This window comes from Pelobates fuscus, chromosome 6 (genome assembly GCF_036172605.1).
Source record: "Pelobates fuscus isolate aPelFus1 chromosome 6, aPelFus1.pri, whole genome shotgun sequence".
Lineage (NCBI taxonomy): Eukaryota > Metazoa > Chordata > Amphibia > Anura > Pelobatidae > Pelobates > Pelobates fuscus.
Window position 1 is genome coordinate 181,297,902 of NC_086322.1, and position 21,193 is coordinate 181,319,094.

At 40.2% G+C, this 21,193-nt stretch overlaps 1 protein-coding gene across 1 annotated transcript in view; it reads right to left on the reverse strand.

The window, feature by feature from the left end:
• Nucleotides 1–13,382: 13,382 nt before the first annotated feature.
• PLRG1 (pleiotropic regulator 1) overlaps nt 13,383–21,193 on the reverse strand; it is a 43,724-nt gene continuing 35,913 nt past the window's right edge. Inside the window, exons 13-15 of the mRNA XM_063458539.1 lie at nt 18,197–18,336; nt 17,903–18,096; nt 13,383–13,931 (exon numbers count right to left, since the gene is read on the reverse strand). Of these exons, the coding sequence (XP_063314609.1) occupies nt 13,872–13,931; nt 17,903–18,096; nt 18,197–18,336 (394 nt within the window). The 3' untranslated portion in view covers nt 13,383–13,871. The remainder of the gene's footprint in view (nt 13,932–17,902; nt 18,097–18,196; nt 18,337–21,193) is intronic.

Genomic DNA, 21,193 nt, shown 5'->3' on the forward strand with positions numbered 1-21,193 from the left:
AGAGATCATGTTTATTTAATCCACGATTCAGAGTTCCATCTGCAGTACCAAAAAAAAAAAAAGATGATTGTGGTTAGTGGACAGCCACTAAATGTTACATTTTATTCACAAATCACGTGAGAATTCACCAACAGATAGAAAAAAAAATGGTCCTGACTTTCTTCACAAGTAAAAATGAGACAGTTCTAAAAAGTTCAGTTTTAACTGTATGGCGTTGTCAATTGGATCAAAATGCTCCAAAGATGAATCGCCTAAAAAGGATAAAACATATGTCTGCCTGTGCGGTTGGTTTAAACCCTAAATCTATCTTGTATGAAAGAAGTAGCTGAACAAAGTTCTTCCAGAAAGTCACCCTACAGAGAAGTTAAGGAATAGATATCAAACTCTATTGCGGAAGGATTTCAATCTAGGTCAACCAAAGCAGTAAAAGGTCCAGACCGACTAAAGTTTCTTTCAAGTCAAGTTCTGATCAGAAGGTCACAGAGTATATTTTTTGGATGACGAAGAAGAGGTGGAAACTTGGATGGAAATCTATTGATTCTAGATCAGTCTTTAGATCTATTTGTTTGAGTATCTAAAATCCAATAAACAATCATTCCCCTTACATGATACTATTAGAGACTTAATTGTTAATGAATAGTCAAATCTGAAAAAAAGGATTGTCCCTCCAAGGGAAACTGCCTAGAATATATCCTTTCAACAACAAAGAATGCAAGAGCTGGAATATGGCTCAAAAAATTGCTGCAGTCATTAGACTAGCAAAAAAAATAAAAGATCACTGCCTATTCATAGCATGGTCAAAGCTTATCTAGCTTTAGGTTTAAGTTTACTTCCAGCAATGGCAATGAATATGGAGATGAAAGCAATGAAGGTATGGATCAAGAACTTGAAGTAAAACGTGGAAATCTGTTGGAGTCTCTGAAAGAAATGCAGACTTGTTTGGAAAATATCCTGAACCAAACTAAGATAGTGGCTAAGGGTATGGCGCTTTCCATAGACTCTAGAAGAGCTGGAACTGCTGCAAAGCCACTGACGCAGAGACATACTAGGAATGGCAGATGGATCACTGTAGGATCTGGTAGACTTAGAGTTGTGGATAAAAGGCATATTGCACAGTCTGTTGCTCTACATAATTCATTTTCTGCACTTTCAGAGTGTAATGGTGTTATGGAGACAGGCAGTGAGGGTAGTGGTGTTGTGGAGAGAGGCATTGAGGCTAGTGGTGTTGTGGAGAGAGGCACTCAGGCTAGTGGTGTTGTGGAGAGAGGCATTGAGGCTAGTGGTGTTGTGGAGAGAGGCATTGAGGCTAGTGGTGTTGTGGAGAGAGGCATTGAGGCTAGTGGTGTTGTGGAGAGAGGCATTGAGGCTAGTGGTGTTGTGCAGAGAGGCATTGAGGCTAGTGGTGTTGTGCAGAGAGGCATTGAGGCTAGTGGTGTTGTGGAAAGAGGAGACTACGGTGAGGCCTAATAGAAAGCAGTTGTTGTTAGGGGATTCCATCATAAGAGGTGTGGAGATGGACAATGGTGGTCTTGTGAGGTGTCTTCCCGGAGCTACTGCTCACAGAGACAGGAGAAGTATCTGTAATATTGTTAAGCGAGCCAAGCAGGAAGGTGAATTGGATGTACTTGTCCATCTAGGGACAAATGACTTGGCTTGCAATGAGGTTTCAGAGGTTAAGGACGTTTTTAGCGTTTTTGCCAATGATATACGGCAGGTTGCTTCCACACTGTCATTCTCTGAAGTTCTGCCTGTGCATAACACTCAGAACGACAGGCAGATGCGTATTAGGGACTTTAACTTGTGGCTTGGTGAATGGTGTCGGGAGCAATGATTTGGCTTTATTTCTCATGGTAGCTCTGTTTGGAATGGAAATAAACTGTACAAAAAATATGGTGTGCATCTTTCTCAAAAGGGAACAAATGTTCTCGGTGAGCAGTTCAGAGGTTTTGCTAGGATGTATTTAAACTAGGAGGAGGGGCAATAGGGTGATAAAACATCAATCCAATTGTCCCCCAAAACAAAGGACAGGAGGTGCCTGTAGCAAGGGTGCTAAAAAATGATAAGCTTAGAGTCATGTCTACAAATGCTCGCAGTTTAGGGAATAAGATCCATGAACTTGTGGCAATAATGGCAACTGATAGTGTAGATTTAGTCGCTGTTACGGAGACATGGTATAATGAGAAAAATGACTGGGACATAGCAATACCAGGGTACTCTTTATATAGAAAAGACAGGGAAGGCAGGTAGGGGGAGGGGTGGCCCTGTATGTGAAGGATAGCATAAAATCTAGCCTAATAAAAGTTAGTGAGGCGAACATAGAGTCAGTTTGGGTTACGTTAGAATTTGGTAATCACACCGTAACTCGTGTAGGTGTGATTTATAGGCCCCCAGGACAAATTGAACAGTAAGATAATCTACTAGTTGAGGAAATAGCTAAAATGACAATCAAGGGGGAAGTTATCATCATGGGTGACTTCAATCTTCCTGATGGGAATTGGAAAACAAAAATAGCTGCTTGTGCCAGGAGCACACATATTCTAGTCTCCCTACTGGGATTGTCTCTTAACAAGTCGTTGAGGAGCCAACTCGTAAAGAGGCCATACTAGATTTAGTGTTAACAAATGGAGATTTGGTATCCGATATTACTGTAGGTCAAAGTTTAGGATCCAGTGATCATAAGTCAGTGTGGTTTAATATAAAAACAGTGACTGAGTCACACCACACAAAAACAAAAGTTTTAGACTTTAGAAAAACACACTTTTCTAAAATTAGAACACGCGTAAAGAACTCATTATCAGACTGGAGCTATTTAAATGGAGTCCAAGAGAAATAGGATTATTTAAAAGTTGCACTACTGAAGGCAACAGAAAATTGCATTAGGCTTGCCAGTAAAAGCAAAAAATCCAAGAAACCACTGTGGTACTCCGCAGATGTGGCCAAAATAGTAAAAAAACAAAAAGTTAGCATTTAGTAATTATAAAAAAAAAAATCAGAGTGAGGAAGACAGAATGATCTATAAGATTAGGCAGAAAGAGGCTAAGCAAGTTATAATAGCTTCCAACTCACACACAGAAGAGAAAATAGCAGTGTCAGTAAAAAAGGGGGACAAAACTTTTTTAGATACATAAATGAGAAAAGAAAAGCAAAACAAGGATTAGTTAGATTAAAAACAAAAGGAAGGTATGTAGAAGAGGATAAAGGTCTAGCTGACTGCCTCAATTACTATTTTTGTTCGGTATTTACAGATGAAAATGAAGGAAAGGGACCTCAGTTAAGAAAAAGGATAAATGAGTCATTTATTACACGTGAGTTTACAGAGGAAGAGATTCTATTTCAACTCTCAAAAGTAAAGACAAATAAGTCAATGGGACCTGATGGAATACACCCAAAGCTATTAAAAGAGCTTAGTGGTGTACAAGCAAAACCATTAACAGATTTATTTAACCAATCATTGATAACAGGAGTAGTCCCAGAAGATTGGAAGTTGGCGAATGTTGTGCCCATTCACAAGAAAGGTAATCGGGAGGAGTCGGGCAACTATAGACCAGTAAGCCTTACTTCAGTAGTGGGGAAAGTGATGGAAACCATGTTAATGGATAGGATTGTTGAACATCTAAAAACACATGGATTTCAAGATCAGAGACAACATGGATTTACTTCAGGGAGATCATGCCAAACTAATCTTATTGATTTTTTTTTTTGATTGGGTAACTAAAATTATAGGTCAGGGTGGTGCAGTAGACATTGCTTACCTAGATTTCAGTAAGGCTTTTGACACTGTTGCACATAGAAGGCTTATCAATAAACTGCAATATTGCAATATTTAAGTTTGGATTCCAATATTGTTGAATGGGTAAGGCAGTGGCTGAGTGACAGGCAACAGAGGGTTGTAGTCAATGGAGTATATTCGAAGCTTGGGCTTGTCACCAGTGGGGTACCTCAGGGATCTGTACTTGGACCCATTCTCGTTAATATTTTTATTAGTGATATTGCAGAAGGTCTTGATGGTAAGGTATGTCTTTTTGCTGATGATACTAAGATATGTAACAGGGTTGATGTTCCAGGAGGGATAAGCCAAATGGCTAATGATTTAGGTAAACTAGAAAAATGGTCAGAGTTGTGGCAACTGACATTTAATGTGGATAAGTGCAAGATAATGCATCTTGGACGTAAAAACCCAAGGGCAGAGTACAGAATATTTGATAGAGTCCTAACCTCAACATCTGAGGAAAGGGATTTAGGGGTGATTATTTCTGATGACTTAAAGGTAGGCAGACAATGTAATAGAGCAGCAGGAAATGCTAGCAGAATGCTTCATTGTATAGGGAGAGGCATTAGCAGTAGAAAGAGGGAAGTGTTCATGCCATTGTACAGAACATTGGTGAGACCTCACTTGGAGTATTGTACGCAGTATTGGAGACCGTATCTTCAGAAGGATATTGATACCTTAGAGAGAGTTCAGAGAAGGGCTACTAAACTGGTTCATGGATTGCAGGATAAAACTTACAAGGAAAGGTTAAAGGATCTTAACATGTATAGATGGAGGAAAGACGAGACGGGGGGATATGATAGAAACATTTAAATACATAAAGGGAATCAACACAGTAAAGGAGGAGACTATATTTAAAAGAAGAAAAACTACCACAACAAGAGGACCTAGTCTTAAATTAGAGGGACAAAGGTTATAATAATATGAAGTATTACTTTACTGAGAGGGTAGTGGATGCATGGAATAGCCTTCCAGCTGAAGTGGTAGAGGTTAACACAGTAAAGGAGTTTAACCCCTTAAGGACCAAACTTCTGGAATAAAAGGGAATCATGACATGTCACACATGTCATGTGTCCTTAAGTTGTTAAGCATGCATGGGATAGGCATAAGGCTATCCTAACTATAAGATAAGGCCAGGGACTAATGAAAGTATTTAGAAAATTGGGCAGACTAGATGGGCCGAATGGTTCTTATCTGCCGTCACATTCTATGTTTCTATGACTACACTCTTGTGTGCAGATTATGCTTTAAAATAAATCTTAAATGCTTTTCCTTTTCTAGTGGATACATTAATTGCCAAAGTGTTTGATAGAGCAATCAAAAAAGCAGCTAAAAGGGAAGGGTTTTTCCACCTCAGGACAGAAAACACCCTCCCTCCTTCATCATGGCAGGATAAAAGCAACAAGTTCACTAGAGGAACGGGACAGAGAACCTCTTCCAAACCTTTATGAAGCTGTGTTGACCAGATAACAGAAGTAGGCATTCATCTAAAAATTTTCTATCACATCTGGGCAGTTTCATACAGTTGTGTTCTTTTGATCCTCAGAGACTGTTACAAACTGGAATTCAAAGAGTTCCCAATTTCAGAGGTATTAATAAGACCAAGGGTGGCCCCAGAATGGAACCTCTACTATAAAGGATTATATAGCGATTTTACTAAGTGAAAGTGTCATAACAGAAATACCTGTGCCAGATCACTTCAAAGGATTTTATCCCACTGTCTTTCTAGCTCCAAAACCTTTTTTAAAGTGGCAACTGATTCTAGATCTTAAGCGTATAAACATTTTCTTCAAGAAGTCATTCAAGATGGAATCACTGGCTAATATCTAATCTTCCCTGCACAAAGGCAATTTGCTATCATCAATTAACCTAAAGGATGCAAACTATCAGACATACATAAATTCCTTTGCTTCCATGTTAAATATCAGTTCCAAGGACTCTCATGGTTTTAATCTGGCCCCAGAAACTCACTCGAAAGTCCCCATTTCCTTAGTGGCAGTCCAGCAAAAAGCAAGGGCTTTAAATATGATACTGTTTAGACAATATCCTGATTTTAGCTCCGATTCGATCCAGAATACACGTTCAGTGAATCAATTTCTAAAAGATTACAGGTGGCTTTTAAACTTGGAAAAAAGCTTAATTATTCCTTCAAACTCAATGATATTCCTAGGAGCAGAGATAAACACCATATCTGCTTCAATTAATCTTTCAGAAAGAAAGCTGCGAAGTAAAGAAAGTAAATCACATCAAAACCCTTGAATAAATTAATTGAGTTTACTAGGATCCCTGACATCGAAGGCAAAAAGGAACTATTTAATCCAGGTTGACACAAAAGATCTGAACTGGGACCTGGAAATATTGATTCCTCTGGAATCTGAAAGTATCTGCAACGTTGGATTGAAAAATTAAATTAATCTCGGCAACAGTTTTCCCCTAAAAACAGGAATGGCTATCCATTACAATAGATGCCAGTTTACTAGGATGGGGAGCCCATGTCCAGGAGCAGATGTCATATGCAGAATAGCCAGAATAAGTAAGACCTCCATTCCAATCTCCTGGAGTTAAGAGCTGTATATAAGGCTTGAGTTTTGTACCTCTGCTGTTATGATACAGCTGGATTATGGTAAAACAGACAAATCGACCAGTAGCCTCATGTACAAATCACCAAGAAGAAACAAAAATTGCAAACTGATAAAAAGAAATAGAGCTAATTATGTTGTGGATCCAAGCTCACCTTCAAGGTCTAAAGGTAGTCTATCTTCCAGGCAATACAGGGAGTGCAGAATTATTAGGCAAGTTGTATTTTTGAGGATTAATTTTATTATTGAACAACAACCAAGTTCTCAATGAACCCAAAAAATTGATTAATATCAAAGCTGAATATTTTTGGTAGTTTTTAGTTTGTTTTTAGTTATAGCTATTTTAGGGGGATATCTGTGTGTGCAGGTGACTATTACTGTGCATAATTATTAGGCAACTTAACAAAAAACAAATATATACCCATTTCAATTATTTATTTTTACCAGTGAAACCAATATAACATCAACATTCACAAATATACATTTCTGAAATTCAAAAACATAACAAAAACAAATCAGTGACCAATATAGCCACCTTTCTTTGCAAGGACACTCAAAAGCCTGCCATCCATGGATTCTGTCAGTGTTTTGATCTGTTCACCATCAACATTGCGTGCAGCAGCAACCACAGCCTCCCAGACACTGTTCAGAGAGGTGTACTGTTTTCCCTCCTTGTAAATCTCACATTTGATGATGGACCACAGGTTCTCAATGGGGTTCAGATCAGGTGAACAAGGAGGCCATGTCATTAGATTTTCTTCTTTTATACCCTTTCTTGCCAGCCACGCTGTGGAGTACTTGGACGCGTGTGATGGAGCATTGTCCTGCATGAAAATCATGTTTTTCTTGAAGGATGCCGACTTCTTCCTGTACCACTGCTTGAAGAAGGTGTCTTCCAGAAACTGGCAGTAGGACTGGGAGTTGAGCTTGACTCCATCCTCAACCCGAAAAGGCCCCACAAGCTCATCTTTGATGATACCAGCCCAAACCAGTACTCCACCTCCACCTTGCTGGTGTCTGAGTCGGACTGGAGGTCTCTGCCCTTTACCAATCCATCCATCTGGCCCATCAAGACTCACTCATTTCATCAGTCCATAAATCCTTAGAAAAATCAGTCTTGAGATATTTCTTGGCCAAGTCTTGACGTTTCAGCTTGTGTGTCTTGTTCAGTGGTGGTCGTCTTTCAGCCTTTCTTACCTTGGCCATGTCTCTGAGTATTGCACACCTTATGCTTTTGGGCACTCCAGTGATGTTGCAGCTCTGAAATATGGCCAAACTGGTGGCAAGTGGCATCTTGGCAGCTGCACGCTTGACTTTTCTCAGTTCATGGGCAGTTATTTTGCGCCTTGGTTTCTCCACACGCTTCTTGCGACCCTGTTGACTATTTTGAATGAAACGCTTGATTGTTCGATGATCACGCTTCAGAAGCTTTGCAATTTTAAGAGTGCTGCATCCCTCTGCAAGATATCTCACTATTTTTGACTTTTCTGAGCCTGTCAAGTCCTTCTTTTGACCCATTTTGCCAAAGGAAAGGAAGTTGCCTAATAATTATGCACACCTGATATAGGGTGTTGATGTCATTAGACCACACCCCTTCTCATTACAGAGATGCACATCACCTAATATGCTTAATTGGTAGTAGGCTTTCGAGCCTATAAAGCTTGGAGTAAGACAACATGCATAAAGAGGATGATGTGGTCAAAATACTCATTTGCCTAATAATTCTGCACTCCCTGTATTATGGCACAGTACTTGAGCAGTTCACATCAGGACCCGGGTGAATATAGTTTAAACAGAACCATCTTGCTAATGTTTACAAGGAAATGGCGCATGCCACAGATGGACCTTATGGCATCCTACAAGAATGCACAAGTCCCAAGATTCTACTCTCAATGGGCAGACCTGCAAGCAAAAGCCCAGGACGCCTTAACTCAGAAGTGGAAATGCGAGGTGGGATACACAACCTTCTTCAATACACAGTCTTGAGAAAGATTTGGGAGGACAAAGTAAAAATCATTGCAATAAGCAGAGGAGACCTTGATTTCCTCTCTTAAGGTCATCCCTGTCTTGGAATCTTCTCTCCTAGGGACCAGACGTACATCCATCTCCATACCATCTCAATCTTGCAGCCTGGCTTTTTAAAATGAGACACTCTAATGAAGGCTGGGTTCTCAATAACCGTAGCAGATACCCTATTAAAGGCCAGACAACCCTCTACTTTTTCCTGTTACCATAAAATGTGGAATGTGTTTAAGGATTGGTCCGATAAGAGTGATAAAAAATTTCAATTATCCTCAATGCAGTGATTTTTGGGAGTTCCTGGAAGAAGGCATGGTTAGTTTTAGCTCTGTCAGCTCCCACAAACATCAGATGGGCTTTGGATCCAGGTATAGCATTTTTCCTAAAGGCAGTAATAAGAAGCTGATCTCCTGCATAACAGTTGTCCCCTACTTAAGTCCCTTCTCAGATTCAAGATGTTTTGTTAACCATTAAAACAGTACTCCTGGTGGCCATTGCTTCAGCAAGACATACTTTGGAATTACACGCTTTACCTTTTGAAGAACCTATCACAGTTTTGCACCAAGATAGGGCTAATCTTCTCTGTAGTTTTTCCCTGGAGAAAAACTTTATTCTTAATTTCATATTCTTTAGGATATTAGTCTACCTCTTTTTTCCCCCCACCACCTCCTACTCCTGAAATAGAATGCTGGAGTAACTGAATGTTAGTGTCTCCAGATTTGTCTGGAGCGTACCATTTACTTTTAAGAAGTCCGTTTTCTAGTTTCGATTTACCGCTTTTTATTCTGAGCTTTTAAGGATAAAACCTCCCCTTCAGAAGGTGAAGCAGGAGATTTCCGTTATCTCAGTATCATTGTTGAGGCTTCTAAATGGAACACGTGGTGTATCTGATAAACTCAAGTCAAGGATCCATAGCTAAAAGATGACAATATCTAGTTAAAATTCAAATATTATGGGGCGTGGCCTAGCAGAGCAGAGAACAAGACGTGTGTGTGGAGCTCCAGCTCTCAACACATTAAACCGCAAGAAATTGCCACAAAAGCAAAGCAGTGAGCTCCCAAAACACAACCGGGACCAGTGCCAAACCCCCCACAGAGAGATGGGGCAAAAAAACAAAAAATTCACCCACCCGGAGGGCTCCCTTCAACCAGACGCGCTCCTTCGAAAGGCCGCAGCGCTCACCGCAGCCTAAAATGGCGCTGGAGAGAACAAGAAGCACCAGCGTATCGGACACATCAAATGAGGAAGAGGATTCCCGACCCGCACGACGGGCCACCGCAGTGTACCGACCAGACGACTGACTCGGATGATTCGCCCTCCACAAAAGGCGACATCAAAAAGCTGCTGTTGGACCTGCGGGAGGTATGGAAATCTGACCTGGCGGGTGTGCAAACGGAGATAACCAGCATAAAGACGCGCCTAGGCGCAGTAGAAACAAGATCACACCATAGAGACTCCTTACTCAGAGACAAAAACAAAGATGGAGAGGCTATCGCACAAAATCCAAAGCCTTACCCGCACGGTCACTTCCATCGAAACACGCCATCGAAGAAGGAATGTGCGCATACGAGGAGCCCCAGAAGAAGTGGGCCCGGAAGCCTTACTAGAGTTCTTGAATGAAGTCGCGGAGACCATGGGGGCAAAGAGAGACGGACAGGCACGGCCGATAACGGCAGCCTTTAGGATCCGAAAGGCACCAACCGCCCCAGCGGATGCCCCTAAAGACATCATCGCCATCACTCGAGATGTATCCGTCAAGGCGACACTTATGGCCCACTCCAGAAAATCGCCCACCACCATCATCAAGAACCACAACATCAGAGTCTTCGACGATCTCCCATTCACCACCCTAATGGAGAGAAGAAAGCTCATACCCATAACCAGCCAACAGAGAGCAAGGTATCCGATAACGCTGGGTTGACAGCGGGCACATTGGTGGTGACCCACAAAGACACTATCCTCTCCCTGGCAGCGGAGGACGACCCCACAAAATTCCTACAGGACCTGCAGCGACTACAGGCATTGCCCTCAGAGCAGGAGAGAAGGGAAACCCTGGGCGCGACCGGAGGAGCGGCATAACAGGAGACCAGCACCGGAGCGGAGAGGAAGCGGGGCAAACTGGGCCAGCAATAACCCCATTAAAACGGTCGGAACGAGAGAGTGAATATCACACGCCGCCGACAGGGGTCCGGCAGAAGCGAACCACCGCATAAGACCCCTAGGGACTTAAAGAACACAACCCTGCTTAAGTGATTGCAAATGTTTAGCTTTATTTTATTTTATGTTTGTTTAACAAATGCTTTCAAACCAAATCCTGCTCCTTTACAACACTCACACAACTACACACTAACAAGCTATTAGACGAGCCATGACCAGGCCCTCCGACGGGGTTACACTGCGCACAATTACACCCACGCTGAGAAGGTGGGCATTTAGGCACAGGGGAAACCTGTAGAGACTAGTGGAGGGAGACGGACGGAGAGGAGCCCTTACTAAACCGACGTAATGGTCCCCACCACCATGCGCAAGACACACAACAAATATCCCAAACACCAACTCAGAAATATCTTTGATAATCTAGAGCAGTGTTCCCCAACCCCCGGGCCGCGGACCGGTACCGGTTCGTGGATCAAACGGTACCGGGCCGCCCAGGGGTGTGCGAGCCTGCCGGCTCAAGCAGGGCCGGCATTGCCCAAGTGCCAGCCCTGCAATGTGCCTGCGGACCGGAGGGGAGATCAGAGATCTCCCTCCCCGGTCCGCAGGCACTGTGCTGACAGCCGGCAGGGGAGGGAGTGAGAGAGGACCCGGAAGCTCTTACCTGCAGCTCCTCCGGGTCCTCCTCTCGCGAGATTTGGAGCGTTGCCCGCGGTAACCACGGCAACGCTACAAATCTCGCGAGAGTGAACTCTAGCCCTGTAACTGGGCTAAAGTTCACCTCACCACCACCGGACCACCAGGGACTCCCCACCGGACCACCAGGGACTAAGAAATGTCCCCCCTCCTCCCAGTAAAGGTAAGAAGGGAGGGGGGACATGAATATATTAATTTTAATTAAATAGATAAAAAAAAAGCCTCCCTACCCTCCTTGCCCCCATGCACACACTACACACACTGCCCCACAAACACTGCCCCCATACACACACTGCCCCACAAACACTACACACATTGCCCCATACACACACTGCCCCACAAACACTGCCCCCATACACACACTACACACACTGCCCACACAAACACTGCCCCCATACACACACTACACACACTGCCCCGCAAACACTGCCCCCATAGACACACTGCACACACTGCCTCACAAACACTGCCCCATACACACACTACACACACTGCCCCCCATACACACACCGCCACCCTCACACACACTGCCACCCTCACATACACACTGCACCGCTCACACACACATACACACCATTTTGAGTCTGTCTTTATGTGACTGTGTTTGTGATTTTCTGACTATGTATGTGTCTGCGTGTTTTTTTTAATATATGTGACTGTTTTTTTTTGTCTTATTAAATCAAAACAAGCGGGCCACGGAAAAATTATCAAACGTTTACCGGTCCGCGGCGATAAAAAGGTTGGGGAGCACTGATCTAGAGGATGTACACCGAATTGCAACAGCGAACTACAAATACCCGACATCATTGGGCCCAAATATCTCTGTCAAAGACAGCCACGCACCCTTCATACAGCAAAACCCAACAAGAGCAAAACAACACCGACAAAACCTAGGACGCACACTGGGGATATCATCCCAGACGGGTCAAGGCCCTAACACACAGGGACAACTGACTGAGAGGACCCCCCCTTAAAAGCCGACATGTAAATTTAGCCGTATACCCTTTAGGCCAATATTTTACCTACAGTTGAACATATATGGACAAGATCTTAGAGCAATCTTATACTGTGCCACATCTATGTTGTTTTCAAGTAGCCGGTCACTGCTATCGTGGCATTACCAGCGCATATGTATTTTACCTCATGGAAACAAACTAAAAATAAAGAATTAAAAAAAAAAATTCAAATATTATAAACATTGTTTAATCTTAGCAAAATGTTAATGGTTAGAACTAAATGTTTTTACTCTCAAAATGTACGAAACTATTATTCCTAGCTTTAGCGATCATATGCTTGGTCGAGCATGTATGATTGGCATTTGATCTCTAAAACTAGAAATAAATCTAGAAATAATAGTTAACCCAAAAGAGCGGCCATCTAATAATATTCTATGTGAGGAAACCTCATGCCACCTTAAAATTTCTGTAATGTATGCATCTGGTACTTCAGCCTAGGAGGCTTATTGGCCCAAATAAAGTAGCTCATATTTTGCCTTAAAGTGGTAAAATAACATGGGAGAAAAATAGGTACTTGATTAAGGATCAAAATGTTAGTATCTTTGTGAAGGGTACTCCAACACACACACACACACACACACACACACAACTGTGTGGTAATAAGGCAGTGTGTAACAGATAACTGAATTACACAAAATTATTGGGGGTGGAGGACAAACTTACATGGTAATCAAAACTCAGCTAGACAAAATACCTCCAAGATACTTGAGATGAAAGTTTGAATATACTGAATGGCATGTTTATGCAAGCAATACAAACTTAATCACAGACTTGTATCAGTATTTAAAAGCTTCTGTTAAGGTGGAAACAGAAAAACATGTAATAAGAACTTCACAATTCTTACCCCTTTATAGAACACCTAAATGCAATAGCCCTTTTGCCCCTTGGCAAAGCCTAACACATAGTTTAGCCTCAGTGTATCAGGATAACACATATACATCAACATCTGGCACACACTTGTATCACTGAATCACACCAAGTCTTGCAGCCTGTTATCAAAGATACGATAAATGAAGTATTCCACTATGTGGAGTGCCACAGCTCTGTGTGCCACATGCAAAGGCAGCCTTCAGGCCATAGGCTGCCAACCCATGGGTAGGCCAATGCTATCCTCTTTATATTTCCAGGGGAAAAGAAAAAACTCCAAATAAATTATACAAAATGTGGTTTATTTGTAACAACTGTTCCTGAATTTGTCGAGCCAATCCATATTACATTGATTCAACTCTTCACCATGTTTCCATAATCAGTTAAAGAAATGGCAAAGACAGAGACTGTACACAGGTAAAATCAACCACTTGCTCCTGCAAGATTTCTTTGAACTTCCTCTAGGAGAAGGAAATACTTCACCACAATGTTTGTTTTAAAGACTGTGAAGCATCTCATTTAATATCTTTTCTACACAAAAAAAATATATATATATAAAATAAAAATCAAAGCTTCCAGAGATGGCAAAGCCAACAACCATAACAGGATGCATTTTAGAACAATGATGAAAGACAAAGATTTTAGCCAAAGTTATGCTTAACATCTGGAATAGAATCAATTTCGTGTCAGACGGCAAACACACACAAAAAAAAAAAAAAACTAAAAAAGTAAAACTAAAAATGAAAAAAATATATATACAGCTGTAGTTTATTAAAATCTTTTCCTCTTGATAATTTCCGGTTTCCAGCTGATAGGATGTGATTCTTCAGTCTAGAAAAAAAAGAAATAAAGATTAACACTCAACATAATAAATCTTTTAAAACGCCATGCAAACCATTAACCATAAAGGATTTCATGCATATATAAAATAAAAAAAAATAAAGTGTAGTTGAAAAACACTACATATTCTGTGCACAGTAACAAGATTATTATACTTGTGACTTAAAAAAAACAAACAGAATTATACAGCACACAACGTAATGATCATGTCTAAAACAGATCAGATAAGTCACAAACAAAGAACAGAAAAAAAATATGGCTTTTACATAAGGAGACTCACCACAAGCAATGACTCATTATGTCCTTGAACGTTTCAAACATGTTTAAAAATCTACCTGTCACAACATTCAAAATACACTAACCCTGATCTATAAAACAGTTCAAGCGGACTGTCTCAGGATCCTATCTTACCTAGCAGTCATTTACAATAGCATTGAAAGAAAGGTCAAAAATGTAAAATGAGACATTTTAATTTAGTAGCTCATAAAATGCATCTTGAGAAGAAAAAAAAAAGTTCTCAGTGTGAACTTTTTACCAATATATCATGGTTCATCATGGTTAATTAAAAGAAGCACTGCTAAGCAGTGTCGTTAAAAACCCTGTCAAAAAATTAAGGTAACTATGTTTGTACAAAGCACTATTTATGTCAGACTATCGTCTGATCTATAAAACAAGTTAAAACAAAGATATCACGCAGATTGAAGAAGGAAATATAATACTTATATATGCAAAAAGAACATGTTAAAACATACACAGAATCAGTGTCAATCCATTAGACAAAGGGGTAAAAAAAAACACAAATTCAACACAGTCAGGTACAAAAATGACATCCTGATTGACTAACCTTTAGTTGCACATCGTGCCTAACATAAGGGCCACATTATAGCAAAATGCTTGCAAATGTATAGATGAAAAGAGTAATATTTGAATATGTTAAAGGGACACTGTAGGCACCCAGACCACTTCAGCCCATTGAAGTGGTCTGGTTGCCAACTCCCATCACCCTTAACCTGGCGGGGGAGGAGCCTGGGCAGCGCCTGACCCAGCGCCAAGGGACATTGGGGCTGGATTCAGGTTATTGTCTGAAGGGGTTCTAACCCCTTCAGCGATGAGGGATGGGGGGGCGGGAGGGAGGCACTCCAAGATGATGGGTTTTCCTGGCACTAGAGAATCCCTTTAAAAGGACCAAACTTCTGGAATAAAAGGGAATCATGACATGTCACACATGTCATGTGTCCTTAAGGGGTTAAAGAAACACTCCAAGCACCATTATCACTAAAGCTTATTGTAGTGGTTATGGTGCCAGGAATGTCACCAACATTGTTAGTTGTCAAACCATTTTTGAATGGTCCGATTTCTTACTTGGGATCTGCTCGGCACTGCTCCCCATCACCAATACGAATGTCAGAGGCTCCTAAGCAAGAACTTACATCAGCTCTCCTGCACCAAGCCCCAAGTGGAAGGCTTAGCTCATTGGCAGGGACAGCTGACCCTATGTTCCTGTAACCTTCTTGGGCTTTATGGATATGTCATTGAATGTATGCTAGAACTTGCTGGATGCTGATCACATAATTTGGTGGTGGGACTGCTGTATAAGCAAATCACACTGTCCACTTCAGAGTGTTGTGCCCTGTTCAGAGGAAGCCAACTTTTAAGTGACTATATCTTATCTATACATTTACAAGTTAATATCTAAATGTCTAGTCTAGAACAGTGTTTCGAACACAATCCTCAATGAACATTAACAATTTAATCATCTCTAAATTCTGACAAAACCTGGACTGTCTTGAGTGCTGGGTTGGGAACAACAGGTCTAGTGGAAATCATGCTTTCTAGGAAATTTATCCAGAAGCCTTACAATGTTAACAGTTGTCTAGAAGTGCGCAAGCCAAAAGTTATGAGAAGTTTTCTTCACTTTAGTTAATCACATCAGGTTTCAAAAGGTATTAAAAAAAAGTTTTTTTGGGGGGGGGGGAACAAATTCACATTAGGCAAAGGACTCAAATATATTATTTATACATTACCATACCAATAGTTCAACAGCTCAATACATCATATGTTTAATGCACAGTAGACCTTTGACAATCACAAATGTAATGTGCATAACCCTCTGCCCTTTGGTGGGTTTGGAGTAAAACAAGGTGGACTGAATTTCCAGCTGATAACATTTGGTACTTTAAAATTTCTAATACAGGTTATAAAAACAGCAGCCTAAAGGGAAGCATCCATAAAAATTTGCTTAAAGGGACACTATAGTCACCTGAACAACTTTTGCTTAATGAAGCAGTTTTGGTGTATAGATCATGCCCCTGCAGCCTCACTGCTCAATCCTCTGCCATTTAGGAGTTAAATCCCTTTGTTTATGAACCCTAGTCACACCTCCCTGCATGTGACTTGCACAGCCTTACATAAACACTTCCTGTAAAGAGAGCCCTATTTAGGCTTTAATTGCAAGTTCTGTTTAATTAAGATTTTCTTATCCCCTGCTAGGTTAATAGTTTGGTAGAACCTGCAAGAGGCTCCTGTATGTGATTAAAGTTCAATTTAGAGAGGGAGATACAATTATTTAAGGTAAATTACATCTGTTTGAAAGTGAAACCAGTTTTTTTTCATGCAGGCTCTGTCAATCATAGCCAGGGGAGGTGTGGCTAGGGCTGCATAAACAGAAACAAAGTGATTTAACTCCTAAATGACAGTGAATTGAGCAGTGAAATTGCAGGGGAATGATCTATACACTAAAACTGCTTTATTTAGCTAAAGTAATTTAGGTGACTATAGTGTTCCTTTAAGCATCCTTAAATTTGCCAAATGGCCAGACATGGCCTTGCTGAGATTGAGGCTCACTGGTTGCAATGTATTGATATTTATGGTTAGGCAAGACATCAGATGGACCATGTTTTTTTTTTTTTAGAACCTTAGGCTTTCCGCCCCATCTTCTGATGACCTATGACTATTTTCCCAGGTTTTTATTTTTTATTCTTTCTTTATTCACAGCCAGTAGTGCTATACACAACAGTTGAAGCAATAGATAGCTTGCGCAGCCAGCTGCAATAATGCAGGTGTAGTGATGATAGGTACTATATTAGACTGACGTTTTTGAGGTATTGAAAGTAAATTATACCAGTAAACTGGCTAGCATGCATCAAGGACTGCCTCCAGTCGAGCGTGGCCTTGGATAAGTCCGGGAAAAAGGTAAAAGTGTGTTCCTCGAACCGGAAGGGTGACTTAGTGCAGACAGTTGCCATAAAGGCCGTTCAGTCTGTGCCCAGTTGGAAGCGACCACTGTATAGTAGATAATTGCTGCTCCAGAGTGGCAATTGCGAGTCTCATGTGCGGCTGTGTTCAGCCCCATTTTGTGGAGTCTGGGCAAGACTCCATTGAGTTCCTTGCAGAACTGGCCAGTGGCTGCCGATGTCGCAAATCGTATGTCGGCTGGCATCTGTGGGCGATCTGGCTTATACTTCTTGCTTTGGCGCCCCATATCCACAGGTAGGTATCTGCAGCAGTTAGTGCCGATAAAACTTGAATTTCTTTGCATTTTCAGCTATATTTGTGGAATCTCACTCGGAACTCTGGCAATGTGTGACCAGGCAATTTGGCTGCCAGGCTCCCCCCACCCCATGTTATTTGTAAGTTCCTTTGCAAGACTAATAATCACAAGTGCATCAGTCCAATTAGAACTACAACAAGTATTTCACCAAAATTTGCATTCACTCCAAGGTCAAAACCTTTTAATCACAAAATGCAGAGAGACTGAATTACAGTTATTCACACAACAAGTTTGGGGGGTGGGGAGGGAGACCCTTCATTATTTATGTTTACAGCATTTTCTCACCCTATAAATGTGAATATGTGAGCTTTGCACACAATGTCCTGCTGGCATTAGGTGAACTTTCAATGCTATTCCCCACCCAACAACTCTGGGGTCTGGCATTTTAAACATTACATAAGGCAATACATACCGCAGTTTCATCCTCTCTGTAGACTTTGATTGTTTTATCAGCTTCTGCAGTGATTAATCTGCTTTCGGACTGGTCAAATGTACATGCAAATATGCCTGACTCACTGTCTAGAGAACCAGGCTGGACAGCAGCGTGAATTCTCTGGAAATTGTAACCTGTCCGCCAGTCCCACAGGTGCATTGTGCCGTTATCAGCTGCAAGACAAAATTACATTTTCAAGTATTCACAGCACAAGATGAGACATGAAAATGTAACATTATTTCTGAGAAATAAAATAAAAAAATCTGCTCCTACCTCCAGATACCAGCACGCCATCCGAGTTCACAGCCAAAGTGTTAATTATAGCATTGTGGCCAGAAAGGTTTTGAATGAAATTTCCATCTGGGAATTTCCACTGCTTAATATTATCAGGTGATCCAGATGCAAATGTATACCTTGTGGGGAGAAAAAGAAACAAATGCACATTATACATAGCTGAAATTCATAATGTTTTACGAAATAAAGAAAAGGACAACTAGTGCCAAAGTTACAAATAAAGCAAAGAGCTGCAGCAGTGGCATTTATGCCAACAGAGCATCAGATGGGTACTGCATGCTATTTTGGGCATCTCTAAAGATTAGCTGCTGTGCTGAAAGATATTTTTCATAAAGGTAATGTGTTCTTGTTCTCCTCGTAGTCTGACCCATCTTTCTCACAACCATCACAATGAGGAGGATTACAAGGTCATCCAAAGCAGTGTGGTGTTACTGACAGCTAATCTTGCAGTGAAAGAATGGTAACCGACTTGTGCGACATTGTGAATGGACAAAGTCATGATGGTGTTCTTTAGATTTTTGAATTTGGCCGTGTAGAAGAGAATACAATTAAAATGGAAAATACTCTAGATGTTAAATGACAAATCTTAAAATATAATGAACTAGCTCCAAGAAAATTATTATTTAAAATAAGACTAAGTTACAATGAGATGGCCAAAGTTCTGATTTCTATAGTATTTTATAACAAATATTTCAAGCTATATAGAAAACCGAGATAGATAAAAAAAATAGACAATTAAAAAATTAATCTGATTGTTTGATTTATATCAGATTTCATTTTTTTTTTTTTTAAATAAAATGCTTTTGGAGGAAAATTCTATCTAAAGATAGAATTTATTTTAAAAACTTTCTATTTACGATACGTTCTAGTCCAAAGGTTATTCAGCATGAAATATGGATTACTTATGTAGCATGAGGCTGTATATTCATGCAATATAAAAAATTTTGGTAAATGAGTTCCATTAATGCAAATTAATTGGATTCTGCCTGCAGAGAGAACATGCATTTTTGCACAGCAAAACTATATAATAAAGTCCAGAAAATCGATGAACACACAATGAACACGTAAGTTGTTCTCCAAATCTATTAAAATGGAGATGGTTCACCTTGCAATATTTGCATGCTTATCTATGTATTCCTAATGATATATAACAAAATAAATTACATTACAACTATTAAAATAATCCAAAAAGTCATTTTAAATATATTTTTTCATCTGGATGTTAATATTAAAGTAACACCCCAGAAACCTAAAGAAATTCAGCTTGTTGAAGTGCTGATTATGTGTGAAGAGTGTGCCTTTCCTCCCCATTTTACAAAAAGTTCAGACTTCAATAGAAATAGAAGAAGGTTTTTTTTTTTTCCAAACAAATAACCAGTACCCTTAACTATTTGGCCACGTTTACATGAGCAGGCTAAACACCACAAACCGCGACCTGTTGACTAATTTCAGAAAATTAAACGTACAGTATAATATAGCTGAACTTGCTCCTTATAAAAACATTACTAACAGAAAATTGAAGGAAAATGATTGCCAACTGAAATACAAAATATGTTCATAGGTTTATGAGGTTGAGTGAAAAAGTTGTAATTTCTTTTTTACATTTACCAAGGACAAAACGATGTTTGGCAGGTTTGCAAGTGATTAAACCTTTAAGCTAACATGTGATTGGATCATACAAGAAAACGTGCTAACACTATTAAAGAAAGTGAAAGTAGACAAATCCTCAGACAGGTGAGCATACTATTATTTTTCAGCTTTGAGGAATAGTTATATATACTATGTGTTTAAGCAGGGTCCACATTATCTTTCATGGATCATTAAAAAAAATATATATATATATATATGAGAAAACTGGGCAAGGTAATACAATTCAGAATTAGATGTTGCATCTTTATGGAGGAACTGGATAAACGGAGTAGATGGGAAGGAAGATGTAACAAATGACTTTGTTGGGTACAAAATAAACTTGCCATCTATACCTTAAAAGGGTGTTAAATTAAAGGAGTACTAGGGCATGCAGTGTCCCATCTCCCTGAGAAAAAGGTAAGAAGAGAGGGACACAAAGTTTGCTGCTTTATTTTTATTTTTAAATAAAATAAAAAAATATGCATCCTGGCTCCCAACCTCCCCAATACATAGACTATCCAATACAGACACACCATGCACCTCTCACACACATTGCATCCCCTTTAGACACTACATCTCAGTTTTTACATGGGATCCCAGCACAGCCTTGGGCCATCATCTCCAAAGTTACAATTCCTCTTTACTAAACAGATTTTATCTTGTATTGCTGCTACACCTATATAAGCAAACTTAACTACTAGGGTATGACATAAGACAGTATGTAATGAACCTATAGTTTTGCATACGGATTACCTAAGGTTGGACAGCCCTGATTTAAAACTATGAAAATAAAATAGATGGGATATGAAAATACACTGCTCTCAATCTATACAGGACCAACAAACACCACTCAGGTGATCCACACAAGAGTCCAGAAAGGACAGGTTATCCATTTAAACTTCAAGAAAGCGTTAATTTACAGTCACAGTAAGACTTTCTTACAATATTAAAGTGATATATACACCACTTTTATGTGTACACCAAGTGATGAGAAGTATAAAAAAAAACCTGTACCAATAATAAAACGAGTACCACTGCAAATAAAAGAGACAGAAGACTCTTATAGGGTAACATGATGGCAAAAAATTCGGTAGAGATAGGAATATATAATATATAGGTACCACACTACAAATTTCCTTGAGCCTGTTAGCAATAACTGGCTTTGGTGTGATACGAGACCTTGATCGACAGTGGTTTCATGAAACAGGAAAAAGGCTTACCCAGTTAAAATAATACAAATAATACTTATTAGAACAGTAGCAGGACGCGATACATTATTTTTTGCTCTGCTGGATGCGTTCTAGTGGCCATATAGGAATAGAGTATGCGTTCCACTAAGTCTGCAGC